Raw genomic sequence first — 19,342 nt, forward strand, 5'->3', positions numbered from 1 at the left:
GGAGGGGGCTGAAGCAGTCCCTTTTCCAAGTTTTCCTTTAGCACTCCTGTATGCGATGGTGATTTCTATCAATCCAGCAAGATGCAAGAAAACTAATATTTAACTAAAATCTAATCTAACAAATGAGTCGAATAACCACATGAAACCTTTTGAAGTTGGTAAAGGTGTATAAAAATGACTCTTTTTAGGCACTTCATTCACAGGCTGCTGAATTAAAACCAGCACAATTTTAAATGACTGTGCATCTTTTGGAGTGGAGCCCCATACAGTACAGGGTCCCTAAAAGCTGCCCTTATTTCATAGCTGATTTTTGCAGCTCACTAAGACACTGCCTCTCTTACAGACCTGCTGAACCATCACATCCTGAAGTCAGCCATGTGTGCTGAGGCCATCATCGCTGGCCTGACGATGGAGACTCTGGAAGGAACCACCTTGGACGTGGGCTGCAGTGGGGAAGAGCTGACCCTCAATGGGAAGCCCATCATTGCCAACAAGGATATCCTGGCAACCAACGGTGTTGTCCATTTTGTTAATGAGCTGCTGATCCCAGACTCAGGTACTGGTGCCTCTCTGCATCTTTCTGTTGCCTTTCTTTCATCTATTTTGTCAAGGAAATACTGGATTTAGAGAGGGTAGATAATTTGCAGTGATGTGTGGTTTGTCTTTGTTGCAAGGTTACGATGTGTCGCTTTTCTTTTCAGCTAAGACTCTGTTTGAGTTGGCACAAGAATCTGAAGTTTCCAAGTCCATGGACTTCTTCAGACAAGCTGGTCTCAGTTCTCATCTGACTGGCAGTGAGCAAGTGACCCTCCTTGCCCCAGTGAATGATGTGTTCAAAGGTAAACTGCGGGGAGTAAATCCCTTTCTTTCCACCAGTTTTGGCCACAGATCTCAGTCTTTAGCCAAGTTCAGTGCACAAGTATGTAAATCCTTTAGTGAATGCCTCAGCTATAGGCAATGGCATCTAGCTTTGCAATTAAAAACTGGAGTGGGTAACACTCTGTATTGAACACTTTAGCGTCTCAATGGTCATTTTAAGTGAATTACTGGATCTTTCCATCTTTTTACTGCAGATGGGCTCCCTGTTGTTGACAGCAACATGAAAAACTTGCTTCTGAACCACATTGTTAAAGACCAGCTCTCCTCTAAATATCTTTACCACGGACAGAAACTGCAGACTCTGGGCGACAAGGAACTGAGAGTTTTTGTGTACCGCAATGTGAGTTCTTGCAGTGGGCAGTGCTCTATGTGGCTGAATGATGCTCGATGTCTATAATTTATGGCTATCATGTTAGAAGTGTAACTGAGCATTGTGGAAAGTATAAGGATCTCTCTTTTGAAGTATATGCTAATGAAGTCTTTTTATCTGCAATTTGTTTTGCAGAACCTTTGCATTGAAAATGCCTGCATTGCTGCCCATGACAAGAGAGGAAGGTTCGGGACCCTCTTTAGTGTGGACAAAATGTTGACTCCACCATCTGGCTCAGTGATGGATGTTCTCAAGGCAGACCATCGATTCAGGTGACCTTTCTGCTCTTCCTAAATGCTAGTTGGAAGCAGAAGAGCTGCCAAAGCAGTTCCTATTTATTATGGGTTGTAGTCATGACTACATATATTTTGTTTAACATAGAAAGAGCATCCAAAACCATGGTCTCATCCCTAAATTACGGGGAGTGAGATTCAAATAACCCTTCAATGAGTTGTGAGCCAAGAGTGTGTGGTCCCCCTTTATGCAGTAAGAAGCTGGCTCTGAAGCCTTCTCTGCCCATCCAAGCCACTGTGGCCAGACCTCTCTGTCTCTTCATTACCATTTGTTCCCCAAGGAGTCAGCATTCCCAGGTTGCCTTTGCCATTTCTCAGATGTTCTGGTTGGACCTCACAGGCTCATTTCCTACTTAATCAACTTTCAAAGCCCAACAGAAGTAGTTTATAGCGAAGCATCTCATGTGTGTGTGTTTTGCAGCACATTGGTGGCTGCGATCCAGTCTGCAGGTCTAACGGAGAACCTGAACAGGCCAGGTACCTTCACCGTGTTTGCTCCAACAAATGAAGCTTTCCGAGCCATGTCCCAGGCGGAACTGGACAAACTAATGGGTGAGTGTTTTTAAAGCATTTTGAGGAACAGCTGCTGTGTGTTATTGGCATGATATGGGGAAGAATGGCTAAGTTTCTCTGCCGTATTTCATACTTTAACCCTGCCTGCTGGAAGCATGGGCTTCTTATGCAACTGATTTGGATAAGCCCTATCCAGCAGAAAGCTGAGGATGTGCAGAACAGCACTGAACTCCCACATAAAGTGTGGCCACAGGTTTATACTTTCCTTGTGCTTGGGAGATGTGCTTATAGCATGTACTACAAACTTACTATGACTTTAATTTGCCTGTGCTAGCTGGTGTAAGCAAGATAACTCTAAGGTGGAACCAGTGAGGTCCCTGCCTCTCTCAGGGATGAAAGAGGTGACAATGAGGCTGTCAGGGATCATCAGGGTATCAAAAGTGAGTTTTGCAAATAGAAAACAAGGTAACATGGTCTACATTCAGCCTCGAGTTACACTGAATGAAATTTAAGAGGTAAAATAACAGAGCTGTTGCTCCATCTATGTGTACCTGGATAAAACAGGAAGCCCAGTCTGATCCTAAGACAACAGATATTCCAGTCTAGAACAGGTGAAGACCAATATCCTGAAAAGCACAGGCGTGCAGGCTGGGTGTGGAAAAAAGCATAGAAATGTTTAGGAATGCTCTTCTGGATAGGCAGCATGATCTTTTATTTTGTTCATGTTGAAAGCCAGCTGTGGTTGGAAACAATGTCAGGTATTTGAGTGTAATGTTTTCCTGTCATCAAAGCCCAACCAAACATTGACATCATAATTTGCGAAGCATCTGCCCATGGTAGCTGGTTATCCTTTTAAGTGCAGGGATGAGGAACTGGTGATACCACCCTGCAAATCCAGTCTAGTGCTTAATACATAAATATTTCACAACTGTTTTGCAGCTATTGTAAATGGCTGCAGGACTGAAGCATCCCAGATGCAGACACTTCAGATGTGCTTCTTTTTTCACACAAATATTTAGCTTATATTTCTGATGAAGGAGTGAATCATGCTCGTGAGGATGTGCAGTGTGAACTGCGGCTACCCTAGAAAAAAACTAACGGAGAAAAAAGCTCAGAGTGTGTTCAGATATGAACATTGAAAGAAAAAGCTCCCCTTGCTGAAGGAGCTGCTCTGGTTTTGTAGTTGGAGGCTATCTTTTTCACTAGCTGTTCCCTATCACCAATATATGGGTTTTGTCAGTGATGCTGCATTCTCTAAAGGAGAAGATGGAGGAGAACTGTTAGCCTGGGCTGTGCACATCATTACCTCTTCTGGAAAACAGTGAAGGGGAAGCATCTTATCCTCCTAAAATCTGTTTCAAAGCATGGCTAGACGAGTAGAGACTTGGTGGGGTGGGGATCAGGCCAGCAATCTGTGAGCCACTGGTGACATTTCTCCTGCACTTTTCCACTTCCTACCCAGGAATCCTGCAGTTTCAGCTGTGAAGATTATTGCCAAGTGACACTGGTGCTGGCAAAAGCATTGACATTTCCAAATACCAGAGTGCTCTGTCTGCTTCCTTATTTCACATGGGTCTTTTTTCCCCTACACAGACTTCTTTGGGAAGTGAAAGCAGCAACAGAAGCACGTTCATATTGTGCACAGTGAGAGAATGAGGGACTGAAAAACCAAGAGATAGGGATTTCATGTGTAAGGCAGGTTTGGTATGTACCAAGGTTGGACATTGGACTCGCTGGGATCCTAACCTACCCAGGCAGAAATGGCCTCAATGTTCTAACCGGCTCCAACCAAGGTCCTTCTTCCTGCTCTTTTCAATTTCACATTGTTTCCTTGCTCTTTTCAGGAAATTATGGTATTTTCCATGAAATCTCATTCCAGCACATGGAATATGGGAATCAAACCCTGATGCTGTTTTGCAAATGTAAATGTTTTCTCCCCCACAGGTAATGCCAAGGAGCTCGCCAACATCCTCAAGTTCCATGTGGCTGATGAGATCCTGGTGAGCGGCGCAGTCAGTGCTCTTGTGAGACTCAAGTCCCTGCAGGGAGATAAGCTGGAAGTCAGCATGGTGAGTCACCTTGGATGGGGTTTTGTGGTCAGCAGGGCTGTGGTCTGTCTTTAGCTGTCCGTGTCAAGGACCAAAGTATGTCTGTGCTCACTTGGATGGTGTGGGAGCCTCTTCTAGTGCACACAGACCCACCAAGCAGTGTTTTCTGGGCTGTAGATCAGGGACTGTTGCCATGTGTTCAATTCAGCAAGCTGGCAGTATTGAAATGTGGTTTGCTTCAGCTTTCTCCCCAGAAGACCAATTGTAAATGATTTCCAGGAGCTGTTATAAATTTAACCCCAAGTCATGGGGGGAAAAGCGTAAATAAATTAAACAAATAGCTTGTTCAGCTCACACGTCTTTTTTAGTGTAACAAAAATGATCTCTGCATGGGCTCCCTTAGCGCAGCAGGATTTATTTAGATATGTAATTTCATTTCACAAACTCTGAGCTGCATTAAGAGAATGTGGGGTCCTCTGTTGAGCTAAAAAATATGTTTCAGAAAATAAATAACCATGACCCATGCTGTGCATAAGGAAGAAAATGCAGGATGAAATGGAAAGGCCAGTGTTTCCATGTGCATTGAGTTGGCCAACTTGCGTGCTAGACTCTTTCCATGTCCTGTCCTATTCTGCCCTCTCCTGATGCCATCTTGGTGTGAGCAAGGGAGCTGGTGGATGTGCTCTGCTGCCACAGGACAGCATTCCCAGCCAGTACATGGAGAAAGTCCGTGCTCCAAAGCCTGCCAGCACCTCCATGACAAACTGCTCAGGCTATAGTTTGTTTTTATATTCTCCTTAATTGAGAGAGGAAAATGCCTGCAGCCACCCAGTGAATGAATGAATATAAAGTGGGGGCTTTTTTAATAAAACTGGAAACCACTGATGGCAAAAGTTCCTCATTTTCTACTTTTTTAAATGTTTTTCTTTTCCTGACCAGAAAAACAATGTAATACACATCAACAAGGAGCCCGTTGCTGAAAGTGATATCATGGCCACGAATGGTGTGATTTATGCCGTGAACTCTGTCTTACAGCCACATGGTAGGTCTATGGTTAGAAATATCTAGAGCCACACCACTGAAGCAGAGCTGCTTTGGGAGGGAGTGGTGACACGTGGCAATTGCTTCACTATATTGAGTATATTAGTCTGAGATTTTCAACACAAAATAATGTAAGGAAGCAGCCTGTGTGCTTTGAAGAGTATTTAATTCCTATCTCTGTCCCACCCTTAGCTTCAAGGCTGCAAGAAAGAGGTGACGAGCCTGCAGATCCTGCATTAGAAATCTTCAAACAGGCATCTCTGTTACCCAAGGTAAATGGCAAAAAAGTCTCTCACTGTAGAACTATTGAAATTACATTTTGATAATAATGATTGGAAGATAATGGCACATTCAGACTTTGGCCGAGAGTGAGCATATGTATTGCATTCGTGGAATTCCACATTCGTGGAATGACCAATCCTTTCTTCTTGCATGATTTAATTATATAAAAAGTAATACATTTTGCAATATGAAGCCTACAGTTTGCAGCACACTCTGAATTTAACTTTGGCATTGTACTATCTATGCCACCTTCCAATAATGAGGAGTCACCCATCCATAGTTTTTGAAGACTAAGGATAAATATACTGACATGCAAACTGTTCTTATAGGTGTCAGAGATTTGTTGTACTTATGCAAACCTTGTCTTTTCCTTCCAGGTTTCTCACAGGAATATGCGACCAGGTAAAACAACTTCTCTAGTTTGTTTCTAATTTCCACCGTATGTCCCTGTCCCTTAAAGACAGGTTTATTCTGTTGTCTTGCTCCAAGCAAGATGCAGCATCATGGAGAGGGGAGGGCAGAGGGAGGTGCTGTGTGTCTGTCCCATCCAACTCAGTCTTTTCCTTGGCAGCACCCGTCTACTCCCGGTTACTAGAAAGGTTGAAGAACTCAGGTAGATTCTGAGCCGCGTCGTGAGCAACCAGAGTCAGCACCTCCATCCCATCTGCTCCGGCTAAAGAGAAGGACAGAATCGTTCTTAAAAACCAAATATCACCCTTAAATTTATTTGTGTTTCCAATGAAATGGATAGGAAAAATGAAAAGCCATATATATATGTATATATTTTAAGACCATTTTTATTTGGGTTTGGACCTTAAAAGTTCCCAGACTTGAAGATAGGTTTTGTCTGGTTTTGTGTTATAAAGTAGTCACTAATTTGCAGTTTTTAACGTACCCAGTTTGGGGCTTGACACATTCCTACAATGCAGGTGCTTAATTCTGCCTTGGTTCAGGAGCTCAGAGAGATGCTCAGAGCTCACCTTGGTGCTGTCTCACTGGGGGAGACTGAAAGGGGCTGAATTAAAGCCCCTTTTCCAGGCTCCCAGTGGTACCTACTGCCACTGCAGACTCCAGGCTCCCAGAATGGGAAGCCAGGGATGATCTCACTGAAAACCCCTTCCAAACCAGTGCCAGAATTGGGATATTTGGGCCAGGATGACTTGGCAGGAATTGTGTATGTTCAAATACATCACCCAGGGCCAACTGTATGGCTGGGCAAACAGCGATTGCTTTGGAGGAAGTAAATTTGCTGAATGAATGAACCATTACCCAAGCAATTTCTTTTTCCTGGTTTTTGGGTTTATTTTGTGGGTTGTTTTATTTTAATTTTTTTTTTTTTTAAACAAGCATGTGTTTCCTTCTTCCCTTGTGCTTCAAAAGTCTTCCATGGAATTCTGACTTAAAGGCTTTTAACAAAAGCCCCTCTATTGACATTGAGGAAACTGCATAATTATAAGCTATGGTTTGAACTGTTCTCTTTATTTTCATTGTTTAATTGGGTTTTGTTTATGCCTATGGGTTTTAACCGTGCTGCCTTTTGTTCACGAGGTTGAAATGAGAGTTCTCCCTGGCTGAGTAAATGATCCATTTTTAATAATGGTGGGGTTTTTTTAATAAAAATTAAAAATAAAATCAAAAATATAAATACGAAAAGTGGTGATAATGCTTGTTTGGGTTTTTGTTTGGTTTGAACTGCCTGGTGGCACAGTTTGACCATCTGAGCACTGGGAAGGAGGGGGGTCAGATCTGGCTGTATTAACAGGTCTAATAGTTACTAGAGTGGAAGGACAAAGCATTTCTCCTCTCTGATCCTGGCCTGCCATCACGATGCCATGATGCCATGGGGTGGTACTTTCAGGAGCAGTCACTGCCACACACCTCAAGGAGCACAGGGCAGTGTGCGCATCCCTCCCATTGGATGCTCAGCCACCGTCCCCAACAGCTAGAGCTCAGTGCCTCATGCCATGATGCTGGCAGCACTTACTCACCCCATCAGGGCTTTATATTCATTTCCTGGCCAGTTACTACCTTGGTGAAAGCAAGAATTATGAGGAAAATAAAAGAAATAGGGTATCTATCAAGCGCAGAATACAGAAACCCAGATCGTTTTGGTCGCTCTGGCTGAGAAACCCGCTGGTAATTTTTCTTCTATTACAAACCCTAATTGAAATCCCATATGCTGTGAGCCATCTGCATAACTCAAATGTGTGAAAAATAACGAAGCTCTTCTTTCATTTCCCTTCCTCAACCTCCCATCTAATCTTTTCTGTTTTCCTGGCATGATGCAGAGCTGCTATTTAAGGCTGGAATTAGTGATGGGGAACCCTTTGAGCCATCTATTCCCAGCAGTCTAAGGAAGAAGAGTTGTATCAGGGAACTGACTGCTAGGGGAGGCTCAGCTTTTTGTAATTAGAATAATTAATTACTAAGTCCTACAAAAGCCTGAGAGAGCAGGAAACTTGCTTTGCATCTTCCTTAGTAGTAGCTCATGCAATTGCAAGGGCATGGTCTTATCTCTTTTTGTTTTGCTTTTCCTTCCCCTCTCCCCTTCTTGATGCTTCATGACTAAGTGATACAAAGTCCTTCACGATTTGGAAAAGTAGTAAGTAGATCTGATCCTCATCTAGGTGAGTGTCCCATGTTCATACTTTCTTGGTGTCTGGCTTGGTGACTAATTAAGCACTTCTTTGTAAAATGAAACCACTTGAACAGATAGGAGTCAGGGAAACTTTGCTTAGATATGCTTAGTAACTACAAGATGTCCCATCTGCTGAGAGAGCAGTTTTCTCTCTGGTCCTGGGAATACAGCCCTGCCTTTCCACTGTGTGGTTTATGGGCAGGCATTGGGACTGGTGGTGATGCAGTGATGGTCTCCTTTGTGTTTTGCACATGGCCTGACTTTGCTAGGCTTGCTTTGAGGGGATGCCAGGTTTAAGAGACCCAGCAGAGTTTATAGTAGATAGAGATGCTTTATCCTGTCAATCCAATTCCCTTTTTGCTCTCTCCCATTGCTTATCCTCCCTGGCAGTGCTCCCCCCTTGTTCCTCCTGCTGCCTGCTCCATCCTCTGAGCTGCTGTGGGTGCCAGCAGCAGCTTCCCACATGCTGTGGATGCAGGGCTGATGTCCCTGTAGCGTTGCCTCTATAATTTCGCCAGGATCCCACATCCTGGGAAACTATCCCAGGGTGCCTTCCCACAAGCTCTCTGCTTGGAATAACCCCCAGGGCTTTGGTGTCTCCAGATGGCAATTCACGTTGGTGGAAACTCTTGAGATGACTTAATTCCCTCTTTTTTCCCTGCTCCAAGTTGGTTGCTCATCCCACTGTGCTCAGGGAGGGTTACCCAGATGGCTTAGATCAACAGCAATGGTTGAGCTGCTTTAACTGATCAGTAGGGACTGCATCTCTCACTTTGATTCAGTGACACTCTGGGGATGTTTCCCCCCATGGATGTTCATCCCTGTATCTTACCCCTGTGAAGTGAGGGTGAATACTGGCAGCCATCCCACCAAGGGCAGTGAGATGTTATTGCTTCAGCCTTCAAGGGGTGCAAAGGGAGGAAGCAAGAGGAGAGCAGCTGAAAGATGAGGAAATGAGGAGTGCTGAGATGACGGGAATATGAAACTTATCATTTTCTAAAGAAATATTTTTCTTTATTTTTTAATGTGGCAAAAGGTGGAAGTGAAAGGAAGAAGGAAGTTGCTGGTGCTGGGGAGAAACACAACTCCTCTGAGGAAGTGCTGACCAAGGGGCAAAGAGCTCCCATCAGCCCGGCTCGGTGTGGGAACCTGAGGGATGTCCCAGCTGAGGGATTGAGGAGCTGGGGTTCCCCTATGTACCCATCCATCCCACCCCACCCTGCAGCTCCAGGAGTCTCCAGACAGCAACAGTCTGGAGTGGGGGAGAAGCAGCAAAGCCTGATTAAGGTGCTCCTGGCTGAGGGTCTGGGATGCTGTTGCTCCCTTCAGGGCTGGGGCAGAAGGAGCCAAACTGAGAGCAAATAAGAGCCTTTTGGAGGAAAATCCTGATTTTTTTCTTCCTTTGGAGCCAAGAGTGTTTTTCTATCAAAAATTCACAGGAATGTGCAGCCACCCCCAGTTACTACTTTAGAATAATGATTCCTTCACTTGCAGTGGCTTCAGTTCAACAAAATAATTAAACGTATGCAGAAATCCATTTAGGAAAAATACAGCTTTTAAGCGTGTGCTCTGAGTCCTGGAATCCCGCTGATGCCTGGTGATCATGGCTGGGGGGATGCTGGTGGGTAGCTCCTGTGCTGGCTGAGCACCGGTGCTCTCCTGGGCTGGAGCAGTGAAAAGCAGCACCTCTGAAGGGCTGGAAAAGCAAGGGTTGAATGTGAAATGCTGCGTTTTGGGAAGCTTCATGTGCTGGTTTTGCTCATTTAGATCTTGAGAGAAGAGCCAGAGATGCTTTTCTTCTAGAAAGTTCTTTTACTTTCTGGTGGTCTCCTGCAAATGTATTTACAGTAAGAGGAAAAGCAGCTCTGTGCTTTGTCCCAGGAGGGATCTCACATGCGGTGTCGTAGTGGAAAACATGAGCTCTCCCAGCATCCTGGGAATCCCGGAGCACTGTTTGCTTGGCTTATGGAAGAAGTTTGGAGTTGACCTGCCCCAGGCTCTGGGGCTTGGGGGGGTCAGGCTGGGAGTGGGGTGATGGCAGCTCCATGTGCCTCATTACATGAAAGGTGGAAAGAGAAAAGCCTTTGTGGGTGTCAAAGGCCAGGCAGAGGCTTGGATGAAGGCATGGCATCACAGCCAGATGTGCGGCAGAAGGATGACCCCTGACAGTTGAACCTGAAGGCAGGGGTGAAGCCACCCACATGCCAGCACTGGAAGGGATTGTACTCCCTGCTCTTGTGCTGTACATAAATCCCTGTTCCTACACGTGATTTACTGCAAAGTTGTTGCACCTGTTAGATGCTCTCAGGAGGAGCAAAAGGAAAAGCTAAGGGTTATGCTAGTGCTGGTGAAAAATGGGCTCGGAGGAGCAATCGGTGTTGGAGGCACCCAGCTGTAGCTCAGGCAACTCTTGCATTTTTTCCTCCCAAGTCCTTTTTTGGTGACACATTTGAGAGATTTTGCAGAAATCTGTAAATTCCCCAAAGGAAAATATTTAGGGGGACTTCCTTCCAACCCTGGGTGATGCCTCACTGCTTTGTAACATCTTTATGATTAACTGCTTTGCAAAAGCTCAGCACTTTTCCTAGGAGAAGTCATTTGGTGCAAGAGCAGAGGGGTATCAAGTGGCCAGTGAGCCACGCGGCACACTGTGCCCCATGAAGGCATCCTCCTGCTAAGGTGGAATAGCTTTAATAAGGATCAGTATGACCTCCTGGAAAGGAAGGTTAGAGGAAGGGTTTGTTTGTTGGGTGCTGCCATTCAGGATACGCTGGAAAATTCTTTATAGAGTTGTCAAGAGTTGATCCAGGCACATCTCTTTCCTGGTACCTTTACCCTTGACTTCTCTGCAGCTTTTCAGAGAGCTTGGCTACCCCTTAGGCATTTGAACTGCCACTTGTCTCTTCTTTCTCTGTTCAGTCTATCTTTCCAAAAGGATGGTATCTGACTTCTGAAGTAACACCTTCATTTTTTTTCACATGCAGCAAGCCCTATTATCTGGCAATGCAAAACAGGTTATATTTTAACTGTCACTTCTGTGCCAGAATCAAGATCTCCTGTTTTGGAAATAACTGCGCCGAAGCTGGAGGCCTTCTGAGAGTATTTGTCAAATTTCTGGTTCTTTGGAGGCAGGAGGATGAATTAATAGATTTCAGGTTTTCCACCAGTGCTTCTGGGTAGCTCTTGAACCTCTCTGCCTTTGCTTCAAAGTTTACAACTGGGATAAGTGACCTTTTTCAGAGATGATTAGGCAGAAATCCCACCTAACTCCCAAGTATTACAATAGTACTTTTGTACATGCAGCACTTGTGGCATTATCAACCTCCATGAAGAGCCAGATGGCTCTGAAGAAAGGTGAAATATCAAGATAACCATGATAGCAGTTGTGACTCTATAATTAAGGCTGACTTTATAACACTAATCTGAAGACACACCCATTTGCTGCATGCATCTTAATCCCTGCACCTGGCATGGTGTGAGTTCTCCTAGCAATGCTGTCAGCGGAGTTTGTGGCTTTGGACACTGGACAGACTCATGGTGGTGCGGCTTCTAGCTTGGAGCTGGCATCTTTTTAAGGCAGAAGCTCTTCCCTGTGAGGGTGCTGAGGCGCTGGCACAGGGTGCCCAGAGAAGCTGTGGCTGCCCCATCCCTGGCAGTGTTCAAGGCCAGGTTGGACACAGGGGCTTGGAGCAACCTGCTCTAGTGGAAGGTGTCCCTGCCCGTGGCAGGGGGTTGGAGCTGGATGAGCTTTAAGGTCTCTTCCAACACAAACCAGTCTGGGATCTTGGAGTTCTGGCTGGACAGGGTGCCCTACCAAGTCTGGCTATGTCTGGTCCTAGCCAGATAACAGATCCTCACCCTTATGCAGAGCCCAAAGTGCTCAGACAGAAACACTTACAGGCTCGGACCTGGCCATACTACATCCATCCCCGCACTCACGCTAAAGGGACCCGATTTTGCAATCTCTGCTCACATGAATGGCAGTGACACACCCCGTTAATCACCCCGTGGACGTGCCCTGGCACCAGCAAGTGATTAAAGTAGCAAAAGTGGCTTGTTCCCTTCCTTAGCTCGTAACTAGAGAGCAGGAAAAAGTGGAATAAACAAACTAAAGCTGCAGAGCAGTCACGCAAGCAAAGGGAACCGAGGAGCATCAGCAGAAAGGGCTCCAGGACAACACCATCTGCGAGCACTTGAGGTTCAGGAAATGCTGCTCTTTAAGAAGTTCATGGTGCCGGAAACAGGCTGGGGGTGAGGCTGTGCTATTATGCCTTTTATTTGCTCAGCATATTTTGCCTCTTTCTAAGTAAAACCAGCAAATGAGGAACTTAAAAGTCACTTCTGCCATAAAAGCTTTTGACTGCAGAATCGTCCATGGGCTTTCTTCTTTTGGGCTGCTTTTTCTACCTTACATTCTTGCTGCTGTTACACTGAAATGTAGGGGAACAGCAGTAAAATGACCTGGGCTCCAAGCTTTTCTGAAATGCCTGTGGAGCTACAGAGGCCTCTGAGTTGTGGTCCCAAAAGATGGGATGCTGAGCTGGATCAGCACTGAACGGTGAGCACAGGACTAGTTGAGCTGTGCAAGCTCAGCTACAGTCCTGGGCTGTGCCCAAAGATCTCCTACTGCAGATGTGGGAGATGCCCTCCAGTGGGTGTGTGGACAAGGCAGGAATGATGCTCATTCACACTTGACTGCCTGGGCTTGGGCATGGGGACTGTGCTTGCCATGAGGTCCCAACTGCCCCTGCCTATGTGACTGGTGGAGAGGCTCTGAGGCTGCTCTGGCTTTACACAGTGAGACTGTGGGACATACTATCAAGGAGGTAAAAACCAGACAGCCTGGGGGAAAGTAGCTCAGTGGCACATGTGTCCTCTCCACCTGCCATTCCTCTGAGTAATCTGTCCCCTGCTAAGGACCTTTACAGTAAAAAGGGCAGCTCCTGTTCCAGGTTAGTGGTTTCTGAGGCAATACCATTGCCTCATTGTTTATTGGGTTTCCTGACTCCTCAGTGAGCTGGCTCATTGGGAAGCCACGTTCCTCTTCGCCTCTGCCCATCACTGAGGGTTGAAAGCACATACACACAGGATACTGTGCATCAACTGCACAAAAGTCCTGCTGAGACTGAGGAGATGTTTGGAACCTTTTCTTTAAGGACCAGAGCAATCCAAACCATATCAGAGGCTATTTTAAAAAGATGGGGAAAAAATTGGCCCTGGGAAGCCCCGAAACAAGGTGGTGCCTGCCTGGGGAGAAATAACCTGCCTTTGGTTCTGTAGAGGTGAATGCTTCAGAAACCTATGGGCAGATTTGCCTGGGAAATGAAAGGGTTGTCTGCATCTGTGCTCTTCCTTCTGCCCTTTGCTCTGGCTTGCTTGGCTTTAGGGCATATTAACAAGAATTAGGGGAAACTGAGGCTGGGTGTGCCCAGGGAGAGCACGAAATACTGGAGTGTATGGGGGCTGATGGGCAGGGAGGGATGCTTAGCTCGGAGAAGCGCGTTTCTTCACGGCACAACCTGAGGATGCTCGAGGGCATTGGGGAGCGCGATGAGTAATGCTCAGAGTAGGTGGTCCCAGGCCTGCTGACCAAATGTTCCTCCCGAGCTACTATATTTGGACACCACAAGCGAGTGATTTCACTTTCCTGTTGAATCACAGGCCCCCTAAAGCTACGTTGCTGGCTGCTAACGCTCGCCCTGCAGCACATGCGGCTCGCCGAGCAGCAGCCCCTCGTCTCCCACAGGTCACCTTGGGCAGCACTAGTTCTGCTTGGGAGCAGAGAAACGCATTGCTCGATGCTTAATTGCAACCAGATTCCTCTAGAAATGCCTGCTGGAATATTTATAAACATCAGAGCCAGCAGCTGCTAATGCCAAACAGGAAATTTTAAGCTGAACAAATTTTTCCACGTTTCTAAGTGGGAAAAGTAAACTGTAGCTAAGACCAGTATTTGAAAAAGAAGTCTAAATAGCAACAGGCTTCCACTGTTCCATATCCTGAGAGAAGTTCATGATTTCAAGGCTTCGTCCTTTCTATCTAGCCTATTTTCTATAAGCAGTATGCCTGCACAGTGATGTAGAAGGTGGCTTTAAGAGAGAAAATTGGGTTGTGCTGTATGATGTGGCAGCCCTGTGTAATGGTACAGCCTGTGCGTTAGGGCAGTGCCACAGCAGGAAAGGGCCACTGGGAAGCTTTCAGTTATGGTACATACACTGTACATGCTCTCGTGGAAGCTGTCAGTCTCGGGGGACTGGCATTTTAAGCTGTTGGTTAATGTCATTTCGAGGGAAAACAAATAATGCAGAACTTGAATGGAAAGCAATGAGCCAGGGATGAGGCTGGTGGGAGCAGTGGGCACCCGAGGGAAAGGAGCTCTGTTTTGCCTTGCGCTTAGTGGTTTGGGCTGGTTTTACCCCCCTCCCAAGCTCTTTTCTAGGAATTTCTTGTTTCTGCTCATTCATTACTTGGTATTGAGGCAATATTTTTTAAGCACTAAACCACGGTAAAAATGTAACACTAAATCTTTGGAATTATCTGTTTTAAACAACTTCTGCATTTATGAATTCACTGAATTCATCTTCAGGCAAAAGGCATTATTAGGCTTTTAAAACCTGATTCATGTAATTTTATAGTCAATGATATTGAAATAGAGGGTGCAGCTTCTGGCTGCTGATTACAATCCTTATCCACGTTTCGATGTGAGTTAATCTTCTTTGAAACAAGTCAGTGGTGTGTGGTGAGCTTGGTTATAGAGTTCACAGGCTGAATTATACTTCACTAGGTGGTTTTTGGTGAGCAGCATGCATTTTAAGAGGCAAAAAGGCTGTACAAGGAAATGAAGTTTTAAGGATTCCTGTAAATTTTAGCAGCTAATAGCAGTAGGATCTCAGGAAGGTTTTATTACAGTATAAAATGTGGAATTCAGCAGCAAATTTATTCATAGCTCTTCTGCTTGAATGGACTCTATCTGGTTTAATTCCGAGTGGGAAATAAAGCACCCAGGTGGGCAGCCCTGTGAGAGCTTGATTTTATTATGAGGCTGTGAGGAAGGAAGCTCTCAGCCCGGTGTGGGATGAAGGGGAGTGTTGCTGGATGGATGGTCAGATACAGCTATGGTGATTAGAGGTCTCTGGCACACCAGGAATGTGGTGTGCTGTATTGCCAGCTCACTATCCAGAAATTCATTACATGAGAAAAGCGCAGGAGTTTCACCTCTAAAATCATAGGATCATTCTGCTGATCAGCACAGTAGGTTGCTGCTAAACTCTCTGCTTTTAGGTTTGGTCTTTCTCACTTGTTACTGTATTCCAGGCACCCTGGAAAGATGCAGATGGGGCAGAAGAAAGGGTTCAGTCTCCATCCTTCGCAGGCAGGGGGTATCAGCAGTAATCCTGCCTGTGCTTCCCCCATGCATAAGAGAAAATATCCCTTCGCAGTTACTTTTCCTTTTTTCGTGCTGTCACTGCAGATACTACATGGAAAACCAAGCTGAATTTTTCAGCAGCTGGAAAGGCACCATAGCAGCCAAAAAGAAAGGTGGGGACCCTTGGATAGCATCCACATAAATGTTCTCTATCAGGATTATCTCACTAGTTGTTTGTCACCACACAATCAATCCTCCAGCTTCATTTAATGCTGAATGCCCACCAGTGCACAAAGTTTGCTAAGGTACAGTCTGCTGTGCTGGAGTGACTTTTCCCTTGGGAATAGCTCAGAAGGGTGTGTTGTCCTGTTGCAGAAAGTGAATATCCATCCTAGACCTTAAATCACCTGCATCACTTCTGCTTGCAAGTCCTTGCTGAATATACACATGATGTGCTGACTCCCTGGCAGCTCCCTGTTGCTGCAGCACCATCCTGCCATACCCTTTAAGGCATCACTGGGTTTTCCTTCCCCTGCTTGATAGAAGGCACCAGGCTCCCCTGGCCAGAATAGGTATGACGGAGCATGAGTCACGAGTTCTCCATGTTCTGGTATCTGGAACAAGTTTCTGAGTCTAATTTAAACCAGACGCTGAATAGGAAAGAAATGTGCCTCTGAGGCTCTGCAGATGTATAGGCAGGCAGGAGGGACACATCTTAGCAGAGACAAATGGTTTGTCTTACTCCTAGTTAATGCTTAAGAGCCCCAAGTGTCACCAAGTGAGGCTTGAAAAAGCAGTTCAGGCATTTCACTGCCACTGGGTGAGTCTCTGAGCTCTCTGATGCACTCTTAGATACAGATCTAGTTGTGTAAGGCTGGGGTACTCAACTGGTTGCTCTTTCACACTTACCTTCCCTCCAGAGGTACGGCTTCTCCAAATCCTTAGTGATGGCTTTATCCAACTGTTGGTCAAAGCCTTGATCTTGCATGCAGAGGCGAGGAGATGACCTCAGGTCTGTTTCCCTGCCTTTGTGCATCAGCACTGTCGGAACAGCCTCAGCTCTTCACTCTCTGCTGTCCTGTGACTCTTGTTTAGATTCAGATGTCTCCATGGTCAATGTCTTCCTCTGACCACAGCGATTCAGCAACATCTTAAACATGCAGATGCAAGAAAAAGCAATTGAGCTGCGGTCAGACACTATTGCTATGACAAAGAGGTCTATTTACAAGTCTAGTTCTGAAAGGCCATTTAAATTAAACCCATTTTCTGCATAACTGATGAGAAACTTCTGGCTGCCCACCACTAAGCTCTAAATAAGAACGTGGTTTAGAAGGAACTTTACTCTTCCTGGAATGTGGTGCTGTATGGCTTTGGGCTGCAGGTTACTTTTAAATCTCTGCCCATCAGTTTGGATGGGCATTGCCTCACTCCTACCCAATACTTTTAAATTTTATCTTATCATAAATAAGAACCAAAGCGCTATTTCTGACATTTTTCTCCCAGCCTCCATGTAATTCATAGGGAGTGACGGGAACAGAGTGATGCTGAGAGCCTCTACTGCAGAGTTTGGTGGAGAACACCACATAGGAGTAGATAACCATGTCCTGAAAGGCAAAGCTGACTCCCTCTAGATCAAGACAAACACTCAATCATGAACACGTTGACCTGCACCATCCACTGCCAGACACAAGATCACAGATAGTTCAGAGTTAGAGATCACCACGTCAGCTTGAACAGCAAGATGTATAAAAAAGGAGCAAGCTACAGATGTAATTACAGCTGCCCACTGCAGGTTGGGTTGTTTAAGGTAAAGGCAAACTGGAATGTCCATAAAGAATAAGAGGAAAGTAGCTGGCCAAAGTGCTGTGTGCCAACTCCTGCTGAGGTGGCACCACTCCACCTTGCCTTGGGCACTGGAACTGCAGCACTTGAGGATCTGGCCTGGAATTTTTATTACATTCGGGGAGCAAAATTTGATCTGGTTTAGGAATTTTCCAGCGAAACCCTTTTTGCTGGGAAACGTTGATTCACTGAACTCAAAACGTTGACAGTACAATGAGAAAGCTTTCTTCTTATATCCTGGGTGGGATTTTGGGGAAGAGAGATGGATCACAGCATCGCTTACAGTTGGGCTTAAGAAACTGAGGCTGGTATTTCAGGCTGGATTTAGGCTAAGAGAGGAGCTCACCTATACCTCAGGTGCAGCACCTTGTATGGATTTGGGCAGTGGTTCTTTGGATACTCCCCAACTGGAAAGAGAGGATCTCCCCTGACCAGCCATGCAGTGCTCGATGGGCTGGTTGTGAGGTACCCCTTGAGCACACAGAACTTGCTGGAGATTTCCAGCAGGTGGAGATTAATGGGTTCACGTCTGTTCTTGGCACTACAGTGCAGGCAATTAACTTGTCAGGTTTAGGCATTTGACATCTCTTACAGTTCCACAGACTCTTCCTAGCTGCCATAGTAGAAGAGGAAATCAAGCTTGATTAAATCCACCCATGCATTAAAATGTACCATGCCTGCTTACACCCTGCTTCTAATACTTTATCCCCAAAGTTAAATCCACATAACTTACAATTCTTTTCTTCCCTGACTTCTGGGACTGTACCAGATGCTCACCAGGGATGGCTGCTGATTAGAGGGGGATCGAAAAGAGGAAGAAATACTAACTCCTGTTTTTTCAGCTGCTCTACAAAGGACGGCATTTCTGCTCCATGTTACTGAAAGCAGGACAGTCCCTAGAAAGAGTTTACCCTGTTGATTAATCAAAATTCTCATCAGACTTTTAAAACAGAAGGAATGAGGCTCTGCTGCAGCTGGAGGCTGCAGCTGAACCTACTTACATCCATTCAACAATATGCAGCTCAGGCTGTATCACGAAGATGAGTATAGTGGCCATCAGCCTGAGCACGCATTTCGTGGTAGTTCTGGGCTTGTTAATTGTATGGATTGTGGCATATATACCTTGCTGAGCAGACTTAGCCCTGACAGTCACACCTTTTGGTGACTTACATGTGCCACACATTGGTCCAAAAGCAAAGACATGTATTAGTGCTGCTGTTCCAACAGAGATCCACCCACCAGGGAGCTATTCATAGATGTACCCTGGAGTTATGTTCCAGCCCACTCCTTTATGGAAACATGTCTTTACTTTCTGTTCCTCATTAATTTTAACCAAGGTCAGAATTCAAACAAGGGTATATAACGGTGAGATAGTGAGAACCACCTCCTCACAGCCCTTCCAGTGATGGCCCTGGCCCTACCTGTCTAGAGTGGGTGTGAGACAGCTTCTGGTTTTGTCTCTCCCTACTTCACCTCAACTTTGAAAACCTCAGCATAATGCTTGGGATGATGCTGAAGCTCAGCTGCAGTGCTTTAGCTAGTGCTGTCAGCCATGCAAAGCTGCTGCTCCATTTAAGTAAACATATGTCCTGGGTTCAGCTTAAATCATGACAATATATTAAGTAAATAGATGTGTATATTAATGTACCTAATATACATTACTTAAGTACATAACACACGAACATAATATCACTACTACACCTATAGCAGCAGCAGCTCCATCCAGGTAGCAAGTGCACGTTCACATTACCGTGGCCTTTCAAACCATGGCATGAGGTCTATTTGTGAACTATTACCTGTCCTTTGCCAACTGAATGCCGATGGGGTGTAGACATCTGTAAAGTTTGCTTTCCAGTGGCTGTAATTGCTGCTAGCTTAACACTGGCAAAGACTCTGGAATTTGTTCTGTGTTTCATCTGTAGGACTTTAATGAGGATTTTTTCTCCATCACTCCACATTTTGCGCATACAGATGCCTCGCATTTTATAAGCCTTATGTAGAAAACATACCACCGCTGTAAGGTAGTAATATAATTATGTTTATAGTAAACTCCATCCACATTCTTCTGAC

General features: G+C 45.4%; 1 protein-coding gene across 2 annotated transcripts in view; it reads left to right on the forward strand.

The window, feature by feature from the left end:
* The window catches only part of TGFBI (transforming growth factor beta induced), a 60,402-nt gene that overhangs the window by 14,827 nt on the left and 26,233 nt on the right, over positions 1-19,342 (forward strand). Inside the window, exons 8-17 of one of the 2 annotated variants that reach the window (XM_030504980.1) lie at positions 344-556; positions 702-839; positions 1,074-1,219; positions 1,385-1,521; positions 1,964-2,094; positions 4,000-4,124; positions 5,043-5,145; positions 5,337-5,416; positions 5,804-5,828; positions 5,998-7,079. In XM_030504980.1, the coding sequence (XP_030360840.1) occupies positions 344-556; positions 702-839; positions 1,074-1,219; positions 1,385-1,521; positions 1,964-2,094; positions 4,000-4,124; positions 5,043-5,145; positions 5,337-5,416; positions 5,804-5,828; positions 5,998-6,050 (1,151 nt within the window). In that variant the 3' untranslated portion in view covers positions 6,051-7,079. Of the gene's footprint in view, positions 1-343; positions 557-701; positions 840-1,073; positions 1,220-1,384; positions 1,522-1,963; positions 2,095-3,999; positions 4,125-5,042; positions 5,146-5,336; positions 5,417-5,803; positions 5,829-5,997; positions 7,080-19,342 lie in introns of those variants that run through there. The other variant, XM_030504981.1, reaches the window with a different exon arrangement.

The sequence above is a fragment of the Strigops habroptila genome, chromosome 12 (genome assembly GCF_004027225.2).
Source record: "Strigops habroptila isolate Jane chromosome 12, bStrHab1.2.pri, whole genome shotgun sequence".
Lineage (NCBI taxonomy): Eukaryota > Metazoa > Chordata > Aves > Psittaciformes > Psittacidae > Strigops > Strigops habroptila.